The sequence below is a fragment of the Nycticebus coucang genome, chromosome 24, assembly GCF_027406575.1.
Source record: "Nycticebus coucang isolate mNycCou1 chromosome 24, mNycCou1.pri, whole genome shotgun sequence".
Taxonomy (NCBI): domain Eukaryota; kingdom Metazoa; phylum Chordata; class Mammalia; order Primates; family Lorisidae; genus Nycticebus; species Nycticebus coucang.
In genome coordinates this window covers 13,036,868-13,051,047 of record NC_069803.1, presented here as the reverse complement: position 1 = coordinate 13,051,047, position 14,180 = coordinate 13,036,868, and the positions used below count along the sequence as shown (strand labels likewise).

At 43.0% G+C, this 14,180-nt stretch overlaps 1 protein-coding gene across 1 annotated transcript in view; it reads right to left on the bottom strand.

Moving 5' to 3' along the window:
* Positions 1–445: 445 nt before the first annotated feature.
* Positions 446–14,180, bottom strand: part of LOC128576217 (ribonuclease P protein subunit p30-like) — a 34,568-nt gene continuing 20,833 nt past the window's right edge. Inside the window, exon 3 of the mRNA XM_053578178.1 lies at positions 446–1,149. Coding sequence (XP_053434153.1) covers positions 446–1,149 — 704 coding nt within the window. The remainder of the gene's footprint in view (positions 1,150–14,180) is intronic.

The window sequence follows — 14,180 nt, the reverse complement described above, 5'->3', positions numbered from 1 at the left end:
AATGGATTCTTTTTGACAATAGCCAAGTGTTCAGCACAAGCACAAGATAAAGACGAAGTGCTGACACATAGTCCAAAACCTGAAGGCATCCAAAAAAGCTAAGGGTGTCTGTCTGGAGGTCCAGCACTGGTGTTGTCCACTAGAGCTCCATGAAATCTGGTCACTAGCTTACAGCGGATTCTAGTGCAACCACATGGATGAGATGATGAAGATGTTTGTGAGTCAGTAGCTGAGACTTTAAAAGAGACAGGCTAATCCTCTTGTAACACGCTTGACCACATGTCATACAAACAATGTTGCTCAAACTACACAAACTGGACTTGGAAATTCTATCATTCATAATATTCACCAGACTTGCACCAACTGACTCTCATGTCTTCCAGGCTTTGGTCCACTTCTTGCAAGGAAAAATATTCAATTCTCATCAAGCTGTGGAAAACGCCTTTTATGATTTCATCACCACTGGCTCTTCAGGCTTCTTTGACTTGGCTTTCTTGCAGGCTGGAAAAGAATCATCATCTCCTTCTGATGGCCAAGGTTTCTTCACTGTAGAAATAATTCCAAAAGCAGTTTCTGTAGTATCTCCATGGAGAAGTGCTGCACGGCAGTTGGTGGACACTGCAGCCTTAGCATCACTTTCAGATAGCCCAAACAGCAACCCTAAGTGTGCAACGTCATAAGGCCTTCTGATGTCTAAAGGCCTTTCTGCAGCACTAGAAATAATTATGTTCTTTCCTTTGCAGATGTGCATCACATTGAGAGCATTGGAAACTGTGTACCTCCTCATTGTAGAATCTTTGATAGCAGGGCTATAGACAAGTTCAAAGCCCAGACCTTGGTCAATTGCCACATTAATAGGGGGTCTTTTGAAGTAAAATGGTAGCTTCTCTGTTACGGTTATACAGACTAAATCCACATCTAAATGTGTGCAAGCAACATGAAAACGTTTTTCTATCTTAGGAAAAACAGCAACAATGTCATAGAGTTGAACCCTTGAAGAAGTTGCTCTCAAAACATTGCAGTGTGATGGATCCGAAACAACAATCATCAATCTAGTTAAAATTTTAATTGGTCTTGATTTTCCCTGTATGACTGGCAAAGTTGTGAAAAGTTCAGAAATTGCTACTGGGTCAATTTCTTGTTTCTTTTCTTTTTTTTTTTTTATTAAATCATAGCTGTGTATATTAATGCAATCGTGGGGCACCACACACTAGTTTTATAGACCATTTGACATATTTTCATCACACTGGTTGACATAGCCTTCCTGGCATTTTCTTAGTTATTGTGTTAAGACAATTATATTCTACATTTACTAAGTTTCACATGTACCCTTGTAAGATGCACCACAGGTGTAATCCCACCAATCCCCCTCCCTCTGCCCATCCTCCCCCCGCCTCCCTTCCCTCTCCCCCTTCCCCCTATTCTTAGGTTATAACTGGGTTATAGCTTTCATGTGAAAGCCATAAATTAGTTTCATAGTAGGGCTGAGTACATTGGATACTTTTTCTTCCATTCTCGAGATACTTTACTAAGAAAAATATGTTCCAGCTCCATCCATGTAAGTTTTCTGGTATTTTTTTAAAGGACACTATTTATTATGCAGAATGGATAAAAGACAATGCTTCAGTTAAGTTCCTCGCACAGAGCCTGCCATCAGGTAAGGTGTCCTCTTCCCTTCAGCTCCAGTCCTGGCAAATGATTAATTTCTTAGCACATAATGCACTAGGGACCAAATCCTTTTTAGGAACAGTGCACAGTTTGTCTCTAGAAAGGAAAGGTACAGATATAGAGAAAGCCAGGGCCTAGCAAGTGTAGTGGTTAAGGGAGTTCTTACAGGGATGGAGTGCTGCCGAAACATTCAAAGGAGTTAAAACAATAGTCAGCCTTGGAGAGGGGTACTGGCAGGTGGGCTGATGGGGAGGACCAATTCTGGGCCAGTGGGTAGTTCCCGACTCCATTTATCCAGGCCACTACTCTGATGTCATGAGGCAGCATTGACTTCTCAGCCTCCTGGGAGTTTGGCTAAGTATTTGAAATATCTGTGAACATCCATTGTTTAGTAAATGCGATGGACTTGGGGTTCAGCTTTGGGGGAATCTCTGATGGGCATTTCTTGGAGTCTGTAAGTTTTTCTGTGCATAATGGTTCCACAATCTAAACTATTTCTATACTCCAAAGCCTGTTGAACTTGATTTTCTAAGGCACTTCTCCTTTATCGTTTCTTTAAGCCAATAACATGGTATATTGTGTCTCAAAACACATTTTTCCCCTTTGGCAACAGAGTTTTCAGGGAGTACAGAGGCTATCTGCCCACACTTCTCTGAAATTGAAAGGCGTTGTTCCTTCCACAAATTCAGACTGAGCCCCCACCAAGTGCCAGGTGCTGGGAATGGAGATCCCCAAGGATGGATGACATGGTCCATCGTCGCCCAGCCAGCAGGGGATCTGTAGTAGCTGTTCTAGATGGTGGCCTTAGCCCTTTTTATTCCTTCATATTCTTTTTTTTTTTTTTTTTTGCAGTTTTGGCCAGGGCCGGACTTGAACCCACCACCCCTGGTGTATGGGGCCAGTGCCCTACTCCTTGAGCCACAGGCACCGCCGCACCTTCATATTCTTTTTTTATGTCTCTGCCCCCAACAAGTCACCACAAGCAAAGGATGCTAGCACACACCATGTGCACACACCATGTGCTGGCTATGTAACAGCAGCACCAAAACATTTCAGTCTGCTGATAACTGCTGTGGCGTCTCTCCCACAGGGAAATTCCAGAGTTGCAGCTTAACGATCTGGGAAGAGAAAGCAAGGAAGGCCAGCTCCAACAGAGGATGAGGAGACCTTTCATCCTTTCTGGGGGCTCATTCTTCCCATACACCAATAGAATAAGGCATTGTCTTTGCTTTCCTGTCTGCTTTTAATAGGATGGAGAGCTAAGTATTTAAATATGCTAGTTCTAGTCAAAATGTGCTATTTTAACATCACCATCGTTCAAGGCTGTAGACACAGCAAGGCCATAATAAATGGATGTTGTTTGCTTGATGATAACTTCCTTCTCCTCTGGAATCACCTGTGAAGAGAACTGGGATCCGTGGATGTCTCTTGTTTTGCATGGAGTAGAGCCCCTCTGAGCAGCAAATCTCAGAAGGAAAAATCTCTTTAATAGCCAGTAAAGAGGAGCAGAAGGCTGTTCTTATATTTCTGGTCATGTCCAAGATTGGAGTTTTCTGTATTGAAAGTGAAGATTCTGCAGACACCAAAAAATTTCTCCACCAGTTCGCTGCCCAAGATCAGCAGAGCACATGTGATACAGGCTGGAAAGCTCCTACTCCATTTATTAAGATAACCGTCCCCAGGACACTATGGAATTTCACTAATAATTGGCTGAATGTATGTTTAAGCCCAGTAATAAGGGCTCGCAATCTAAGAGGTACTTACACTTAATTATACCTCTGGCGTGTAGGTTGGCACAGAGGGAGGCCTTAATTATCAGTGTGCTATGCCCCTGCTTTACATATAACAAATGGCTCTAATGTGGCCATTCGTGTTATGGTTTAAACATCATGGTAATTAGGAAGTGGAAAATAGGTGTAGCGGAAGGAGTTGTCCGTCTCCTGCACTCTACATGTGACATTTTGTTCTCTGCACATCTGTGAGCTGAGACTCAAGGTTCAGAGAGGCAAGATCAGCCTTTGGCCCAAGGACAGCAAGACACAGCAGGGACTTTCCAAGGCATCTGATAAGGGTTCTAGGACATGTGGGTGGGGAGAGAGGCACTCACTGAATTGCGCGCGTTTATTTAACAAATCTTTCTTGAGTTCCTACTGAGTGCTGCTCTGGGCATGTGGGATGTCGGGGAACAAACAAAACAGACTAAGATCCGTGCTTCTGTGAAGCTTATGAGGTGAAGCCTCTGTAAAGTGACCACCCGAGGGATTTTAACAAACTGGTAACACACAGAGGTGGTCAACGTAAGGAACTAGGCCTACTGTACATGTGGTGCATGTCCAGTCTATGAAAACTAGGTCAATTTAAGGAGGTGGTCAGTGGAAGGAGGTGCTCAACTATGGAGGTTCTACCATATTTGAAGCTGGGTTAGTTACTGAATCTGAAGAATTGGTAACTGGCTGTAGGGTGGTCACCAGGAATGCGCCTGTCCTGTGCTTCTTTCAACAAATTCGACAAACATGCAAAAGGGATGTGATTAAATCTACAACAAGGAGTAGGGAGCACCTGGTGGGAATTGAGCATTTTCCTTGCTTAATTTCTCATCCTCGCCAAAATCTTGCAAGGCAGGTATTTATCATCGTCACTTGCATTTGAGAGCACAGAAGACTGGAGTACTTACCCAAGTTCACATCCAAGTCGGCTTCCTTCCCTCTGAAGGAAACTGGCCTAATTAATACTGGATGATACAGTGAGGATTCAAAGTCTTTATTAACTGAATAAATGAGCTTAAACTAACACTTTGCATCAAGTGTAACATAGAGCAGCAAAGTGTAAGGCACAGCATTTAGAGACTTCAATTGGCACTCTTTTTGCTACATTATCTGTTTATGTGATTACTTCCTGCAGTTTATGACATTGCTGCTTTACCCCTGGGACTCTGGAGGAAGTTGTCATTTAAATGCAAGATTAATAAATTTAATCGCCAAGTTTGAGGCATAAGGGAATTTTGTATTAATGTTACTCTTGGGCAGAAGCCACCACGGCCAAGATGATTTAGGGATTGATCTCTGTTCCAGCTATCTCTTGCTGTGTAATAGACCAGCCCAAAACTCAATGGTGCAAAATAATAATCATTTTATTATATGCACAGATTCCATGACTGGGGAATTCAGACAAAGCACAGCAGGGACTATTTGTCTCTATAATAGCTGGAGTTTCAGTTGGCAGGACTAGACTGCCTGAGGGTGACTCAGAAATCTTGGGGCAGGAATCACATGTCCACTGCTTGTGCTAGAATGACCTGCAGCCCGGCTCTGCTGGGACTGTCTAAGGGAACTATGTAGCCTGGGCTTCCTCACAGTATGGCAGCTCAGGATAATTGGATTTCTAATATAGCTGCTTGACGCTCCAAGAGCAAATATTCTAGCAAACAAGATGAAAGGAACATGACATCTCTTCATCATATTCTATTGGTTAAAGCAGTCACAAGTCATCAGTTTCAAAGGGATGAAACATGGACCCTGTCTTTGTGGTGGCCATATTTTAAAAGAGTATAAATGTTTTAACATAATAATTAAGAAAGTGAGGTGAAGGCTATGTTAACCAGTTTGATGAAAGTATTTCAAATTGTATATAAAACCAGCACATTGTACCCCATAAATGCATTAATGCACACAGCTACAATTTAATTAAAAAAAAAAAAAAACCTTCACATCCATAGGGTGTATAATCCTCCCTGTGAGTTTTTAGTTCAATTCACTCTGCCAGAGTAACTCCTAATGTATCCAAGAAAAAACTGGGGAGGGAGAATACGACTATTGTCTTCAGCTCTTTGAAAGACTATTATGTGCAGGAGAGAACCCAAGAACAAAGCTAAGGACTATGAATAAATGGACAGAACTTACCAATATTGGGGTATGTCTGTCTATGGGTTGGCCTTGCCAGTAGGACAGTCTCTGATTTTTGAACTGCTGATTGAATATAAATGAGAAATATTCTAACAGGGCTTCAGACATTGTCTCAGGGGATCAGATTAGATCAGTGGTCCCTGACTTTTCTGGCACCAGGGACTAGTTTCATGGAAGACATTTTCCATGGACATGGGTGGTGAGAAGATGTTTGATATGAGTCTGCAAGCAATTGATTTATTATGGTCTCTGTGCAGTCAAACCACTCTGCTAATCATAATCTGATCTGCAGCTGAGCCCCAGCACTAGCATTGCTGCCTCAGCTCCACCTCAGGTCATCAGGCTTTAGATTCTCATAAGGAGCATGAAACCCCCATCCCTCACATGTGCAGTTTACAGGAGGGCTCACCCTCCTTTGAGGATCTAATGCTGCTGCTGATGTGACAGGAGGCAGAGCTCAGGCAGAGATGTAGATGACGGGCTGTAAATACAGATGAAGCTTCACTCACTTGCCTGTCACTGACCTCCTACTGTGCAGCCTGGGTCCTAACAGATCAGGTATGAGTGCCAGTCCCCAGTCCAGGGGGTGGGGAACCACAGGATTAGATGACTTCTTTAGAATAGTGAGGGATATAAATGAGTACCTGTCAGAAACATTACAGCAGATACAGGTAATGAGGAACAATAGTCCAAGCTTCAATTTTCTTTTTCCAAGTCACCTCCTAACATATGATTTCAAGGATATTAGGAAGCCCTTATGATACCTCCGCCTTAATATTCTTCTTCTGTGTTGGTGGCTGAAATCCCTCAACAAGACATTAATTCTTTTAATTTAAGTGTTTGATCCTTGTTAAAATGTAATACCCTGGGAAAGGTGAAAGCCAAAGCTCTTTCTAGTGATTTATAATTTAACAAGAGCATGTTTCAAGTCGTATTTTGTGAGAATAATTTGAAAAGAGAAGTTATGGCAGTGAGCGCGTGAGAGGACGGGAGAGAGAGGATGACAGGGGGCTGGGAAATCTGTAAAGATCTGGAAGAGCTGAAGGCTGCCCTGCTGGGAGCTGGTTTCTTTAGCTCAATGTTAAAAGACAAGAAACCACAGTTCTCTGAACAAACTGGTAGAACATAGGTTCCCCATTCACTGACCTTTCCTGCACTTAAGAAATGCAACTTTGGGCTCAGCCCAGAGAAGACCGAGGTGGAGGCAGGTCCCTGTCCTCATTTGTCCCATCCTTACACGACACGCTGTTAGGACAGAGATGATCCACTTCCTGAGAAGTCATGTCAGACTCTACATAAACAAAGAAAAAATTTCACCCATAAATTCCCAAAGCAAGTGAATTCCCAGAGAAGGAAAGAAAACAGCATGGGAGACAGATGTGAGCCGAGGGGAAAAGCTTCAGGTGGTGCCCGTTAGATCCGGTCATTTAAAAGTGACTCTTTGGAAGGGTAGGGATAACAGAGATTCAGAAGGAGGCTACAATATGGACAGCCCAGGGAGAGACTTCAGCACAGGGAAGAGCGAGCGACCGCTGTCTCCTCCAACCCTCCTTCCCCAGCACTTACCACACACCCCAAAGAATTTCTGAACAAAGAGAACAACATCCAATATTTCAAATCTCTGTTGAAGACCCCAACTTCTACTTCTGAGTTTTCCTTCCCTTGCACAGCCCAGAGTATGCCCAGCACAGCCAGCTGCCTGGAAAGCATTTAATGTCATTCATTTGCATGTTAATGTGATATAAAGACCCCGGCTGCCTCTATTAGCATATTTCAATTTTTAGACTTATTTCTAAAATAGAGTGAAAACTTCTTGGAGAGAATTCAAGCTTGGGAGGAGTGATTGTCCAGAGGCTGGAGAGGGGAAGTGGCGGGAAGGAAAGTCACCAGGTGCCCAGCACGTCCACATCCATGCAAAGGTACTACGGGGCCGTGGACCCGGTGCTGGCTCTGTCTCCATAGGGCAGAGGGTCTGGACTTTGGTCTGAATGCTGTGCACCTAGCAACTGGGAGCTCTGGCTCTGGTCTGGGGTGCTCTGCTACTCCACCTATGTCAGCCCCGTGTCCTTCGGACTGTAGAAGGGCCACCTCTCTGGGCTTCCCATCTACACCGGCCTCAGGGAGCTGAGTGTGTAGAGCCTCTTCCCAGAGGCAGGAATTTTAATCTTATAAATCGACAACCAAATGCAGGCTTTGTGCAGTCTTAGTATTCCTGATCCATGGAGATGTGAGAACAAAAATCCCAAGTAACAGCTCGTGCTATTTATTTTCATCAACATATATAAAACTGAGCCCCAACTCTGTTACGCCAATAAACGGCTTTACAGGATCACAGACGTGTCATCAGTCCCCAGGGCACAGTCAGGCTATTTTCCCAGCATCACATCCTCCAACTCAGATGTCACAGTGCTGCTCTCGTGGAGATAGAATATCAGCCCATTATCCCGTTATTAGAAGACGGAAAGTAAATTCATTATCCGAGACCAAGATCAAGTGGAGACTTTTACTTTTTTTTTCTTTTTTCCTTTTTTTTGCAGTAGTGAACCAGCAGACCTCAGGTATGAGAAGCTTTTAAACTTTCACAAGCACAGTTACAATGTGATACTCAGCAAATCCATTTTAAAGAGACCACTTGATCGGATTAGGGAAAAGAAGTAGTCAGTGGCTCTAAAGATTCGTTGACTATAGACCCTGTCCAAAGAAAGGAAAAGTCTTGGAGTTCAATATGAATAAAATTTAAATGTGATTCAGGAAACTTTTTTTTATACGTGGATTTGAGCTATGTAAAACTAGCAGCAATGAACAGGATTTATAATATTATCAACGGCCAGTAAACAAATAAACAGAAACTCTGAAATAACATCACACCCTGGGAACAAACTCGGGCAGCCAATATCCCACACGGTGACAGAACAAACAACTTTTTATCGATCTACATGCATAGGAATTCCTAGTGGCTATGTAGGCTACAATTGTGGAACTCCTCAAGGGCATCCAAGGTCAGACAATTAAGTTCATGAACTCATCCTAGAGAAGTGCTAAATAGCTCACTGCTGAATGTCATTAAGGTCAAAGAACCCCCCTTGGGAAGCTATGCACCGAGGCCAGCACCTAATCCTTCCTTCGAAGCAATTTTGGAGCTCTTTCTCTGGAAGGGGCATCAGGGCTGTTGTCAAACAAGGTCTGACAAAGAAGTGCACAAAAAAGTGCTTTGAAGGGTGGACTAGGCTCTGGCAACAGTGTATAACTTCCCCAGGGGCTTATCAAAGGTGACCACAGTGATACTCAGCAATGAGGTTTGTAGCACTTCTTCTAGGATGGCTTTGGGAACTTAATCGTCTAACCTCACACAGCAGGGGCTTGCGTTGCCCTGACATTGAGACAAAAATAAAATGAATTCACTCCTTCTTGGAGGAAAGACTCAAAGCCTCTCACATTTGCATCACTTCATCATAAACCATCTTAACGAAGCAATTTTCCTTCAAGATTTGTCGTAAGTGTTCGGCATACAAAGTAGGGCCACAACTCCAGTGTAGGTTATATTGTACAAACATTCAGTGCATCTATAATCCGGTATTCCTGCTGTGAGCTCTGGATGTTATAGTACCTTGAATTTCCTGTTTTTCTGACAGTAGTTGGCAAAAATATGGATCAGTCTGGCACAGAATAGCTATGGCAAATTTGGCTTGCTAAGGAAGGAAGCTCCAGTGAATAAAAATGGTGTTTATAGGAACTGTATTAGTCATTGGGAAATTTCCTTGATGCGGTGGTAGCCTATGCATACACTAGCAGGCAAGCTTTCCCAGAGGCCATAGCGCAGGGCTCAGACTGAACTAATATGCTTGAAGCATGTCGTTTACTCAATGCAGTTAAGGCACACAGCAGGAAGCAAGAGGGACCAGAAGAAGGAAACTAACTCAGGATAGAGTGCAGGTGAGCTGGAGGGGCCGTACTACATGTTCGTCAACTCTACAATACCCATAATCCTGTTTCTCTTCTGCTGTACCAGCCTTTCCCACCTATGGCGGGTTACCCAGATGGGACATGAGGTTTACGTGAGAGGGTTCAGCAGATTGCAGGTTCCCATGGGCAACAGAAGGATGCTCTCAACTCAGGGGCATATCTCCTGATCAATAGCTAGTTTCCCAATTAGCTGAGAAGCCGCAATGAGTTTGATTTACATTTCTTGAGCAGAGCATATGTGATACAGCAGGGATGTTGCTAATAGGCGGCCAATTTAGGACTTCATGAATACTGAGTGTCTCGTAATCCTCATGAGTATTTGGAGTTTCATGAATATTTGTTGCCTCTTGGTTCTTCCAGCCCATCCTACCTACGTTCAGCAATACATGCTTTACTCACTTTCTCTTAACCTGTCCCCCAGTCTACTACCTAACTAACTGATATGAACACCTAGCCTATTTTACAAATTCTCATAAGCTACTTGCTTACTCGTTACCTATCTCTCATGTTTCTTATGAGTTTTGTCCTTTTATTTGTTTTCTTATCTTCCAGAGCAGAATTAAATATTCTCAGAAAATACACATGACGTTGCTGATTGCTTCTATGTTGACCTCTTTAAGTTCTAGAAGATATCTTTTCATTTGTTCCTCTGTCCACCATTCATGCAACAAATGCAGTCAGCCCTCCATACCTGCTGTGTTCAACCAACCAGGAACAAAAATTTTTGGAATAAAACCCCAATAATGACATGACAATTAAAAATAATAGAAGTAAAAAGCAATGCTGCATTAACAACTATTTATACAGTATTTCTGTTGGATTAGGTATTATAAGTAATTTAGAGATGATTTAAAGCATATGGGAGAATGTGCGTAGATTACATGCAAATACCATGCCGTATTATACCAGGGACTTGAGTATCCACAGATTTTGGTACAGGTTGGAGGGGAGGATTCCTAGAACCAATCCCCATGGATATGATACTAAGGGACAAGTGTATTTGTTGAGGGCCCACTAATTGCCAGGCACTGGCCTAGGCTGTGGGAATATGAAAATGAAGAGGATACAGTCAAGCCTTGAAAGGACGTACAGGTTAGTACTAAGAAAAGGGATGAAGTCTTGGCACCTGTACCACCATGGTTATGGTGCCAGCCACATACACGGAAGGTAGCAGGTTCAAACCCAGCTCAGACCAGCTAAAACAACAGCTAAACAACTGCAACAGAAAAATAGCCGGGCATTGTGGTGGGCGCCTGTAGTCCCAGCTACTTGGGAGGCTAAGGCAAGAGAATCGCTTAAGCCCAAGAGTTTGAGGTTGCTGTGAGCTGTGACACCAAGGCATTTTACTGAGGGCAATATAGTGAGACTCTGTCTCAAAAAAAAAAAAAAAAGCATGAAAAGAAATACCTGCAATGAAGTGTCATACATTTGTATAATAATAAACCTTCTACCCGCAGGTAGAAGACCCACATGTCAATGTTCCTGGGTGTGTGTGGAGGGGGAAGTGGGAAGGGAATGTTAGGGCTTCTTAGACAATGTGATAGCGCTAGAGCCTAAAGATGAACAGCTCCCCAGGCAGAAGGTGAGAGGACAGGCTATTCCAGACAGAAGGGCACAGCCAGGGAGCACTGGGGACGTGCTGAAGTGTCCCATGCCAGGAAGGGTGGCAGAGAGAGGCCAGATGGTGGGAGAACTTGAATCCTAAGAAAACATGAGAATAGTCTGTTCCTTTAAGTGTTTGATGCCAAGCCCGTCATAACATGAAAGTAAACTTCCATCTGGCCCTTTTACGAGTCATGTGGCTTATGATTTGGGAGGTCTTAACTTCTCAGAACCTGCTCCTCTGTGAAGCAGGAATGATAACCTGTTGTGAGCTTGTTGTAGAGACTGGCGGGACATTGAGAGAAGCCCTTAGCATATGCCTGGCTCCTGGAAAGACACTCCAGCACCTGGTCACTGTGGTGAGCATCATTACCATTGTGATGATCACAACTTCTACTAGGGATAAAAGAATATAACTGGGTTTTGATTCATCAGACAAGATCCTTTAACAGAACACCGAATGACATTCAGAGAAATGTGTCCTCATTAGAAGAGAAGGAGCTTACACTCATTAACCCGGACAGGTAGAAACTACCTAAGCATACCTTGAAATTCCCTAAAAATACTGATGATGATAATGTCCTGTGATTTCATCCATCTGTCCAAAAATGTAGAAGGATACAGTCTTAGGACATTTTGGATGGCAGGGAAATTTGAAATCTCTGTATTTCTAAGTTAACATCCTATAATATGGTAAATGCTTGTCTTAAAAAGATTTGTCTGCTACCGGCCATCATGGAATAATCTCTTGAAGTCTCAGCCACCCAGCTGGGTTAAGACCCGGGAGATGGTGACTTGCCTTTGTGTCGGGCTGACAGGACAATGGGAAATATCTGAGGATGATTTATACAGCCAGTGTCTTCAAAAATGGGGAGGATGGAGGGAAAAATATGACCCTGGGCAGGGTCGGTGGTATGAGGAAATGGTGACTCAGTTCATTGCTTTGACCTATGTGGTGCTTTGTTTAAAATTTTGCTGGACAATTCCTGCAGCATCAAGAAGAGAAACAACTCTTGTCAATGAATTATTGCAGATGTGGGGAAATCACTCCCTGGGTGAGGTCTAGGACTGAACGAGTCCCTCGAGGGCAGTGCCCACAAAAGCAGCTGCTAAAATTTACATTTTCTCATTTGCCCTCTGGTTCAGAGTGGATATAAATCCTCACAGTGCAGCCACAGAGAGCACTCTGCTCCACCCGTCTGCTGGCCGTGCGCTGACATCAGGCCTGGGGGAAGAGAAAGGAAGAGGAGCTGGATGTGCCTAAGAAACACAGGCCCCAGCTTCACCACAACCAGGCCACCCCGGGCATCTTTTCTAGATTCCTGGAATCCCCTGGAAAATGCCAGTCCCATTACTATAAATAATTAATTTTGAATTAATATCCAGACTAGATTGAGGGCAAGAGATATTTAAATACATCATGTATTTTTTAATTATAAAAATAATATTTATATACTGTAAAACTGTTGAGAGTATTTAAGTCCAGACAAAATAAAGCGAAAGTCTTCCCCTCTGTATTTCCTACCCAAATGTAATTTTCCAGAGGTAACAGCTAATAATTTGGTGTGTGTTCTTTCAAACCTTTTTACTGTGCTTGGAATGTAGTAACACAGGCTCTGAAATCAAACTGCCTGGGCTCAGACCTGTCTCTCTTTGTAGACCTGTTGCCTTAGAGAAGGGTCATGACTTTCCAGTGACTCAGTGTTATCATCTTTAAAATGATGATAATAGTACTATCTGTCTCACAGACTGAAGATTGAATATATCCGTGTACACACACACAGAGAGAAAGAATGTATGCTTGATACTTAATAACCACTTAATAAATGTTTACAAACATAGGATTAAATGGAAGATTGCTTTGAAAAAAAAAACATTTTCTCAGTAACTTTGTTTCCAAAAGGCAATAAAGTAAAAGAAAATGTTAGTTTGTTGGGGTAAGCTAAGTGCTAAGTTGAACCCTCAGGAATTCATAGTTTCTTTCTCCCAGAGATATTTGTCTTTCAAGGGAGGGAGTTTCTTATTATTCCCCAGTAAAAGTACTTCATGGGGGTTAAGAACACAGGCTTTGGGATCAGACAAGCAAGGACTAAAAACCTAGCCCGTCTGCTTACTAGTGTTGTGACACAGCACATTACCTAACTTTTCTGGGCCTCTATATCTGTACCTTTGTAATAGGGACAAAAGTTTGTTTCAAGGATTATGGGAGATAATGCATGGGAATGATTTTGCTTGGCACAGACTCAATACTCAATAGCAGTGACAGTAGCTGGAAGCAAAGGGCTTAACGCACACTTTTTCTTGTCCCCAGGGGAGATGGGAGCACAGGCCTGGCTTGACTTGGTTGTACTCTTGGTGGCCGAGTCATACACTGTGTTTTTTTTTTTTTTTTTTAATGACCTCTGGCAATCCTTCTTTCTGATGTTGGAGTAGAGATTTCCAGCTGACAAAGCACTTCAAATGCATTCACTTGATCGCTACTCTTCAGAAGTAGGAAGGTAGGGAAGGCATCCATCAGCCAATGAATCAGCATTGGGTTCCAGGTGAGAACACTGAGGCTCAGAGGGCATAAATTCCTTGGCCAAGGTCACTTACTACACAGCTGAGCCAGACTGACACCTCCATGCTGTGAAGGGCCTGCACCTCCAGTTCCCTAAGGAAGCCAATCAAAGGCCAGCCCCAGGCTGCACAGATAAGCTATGAGTTGGGATATCATATCTCAGGGCCAGGCTCAGAATAGACCCTCAACAAACAGTGTATCTTTAAGTACTATCACCCTGACCTTCATCACCATGACTCTATTTTGAGCCATTATTTTCTTGGGGTGGCTGATGAAGCTAATAGTAATACTGATTTAGAATGATTGTGAAGGCCGGGGCTCAACAATTTATTTTTTCCTTACCAAGATGATCTGTATTTGGAGAAGTATGGCTCTTCTCCTCCATTCCTTTTGCATCTTTTTAAGTAGGAGTGTTTTTGCCTGAGAAATACGGGCAGGACAATTTCATCTATAACCGCATTGGAAGGGAGAGGATAATGGAAATT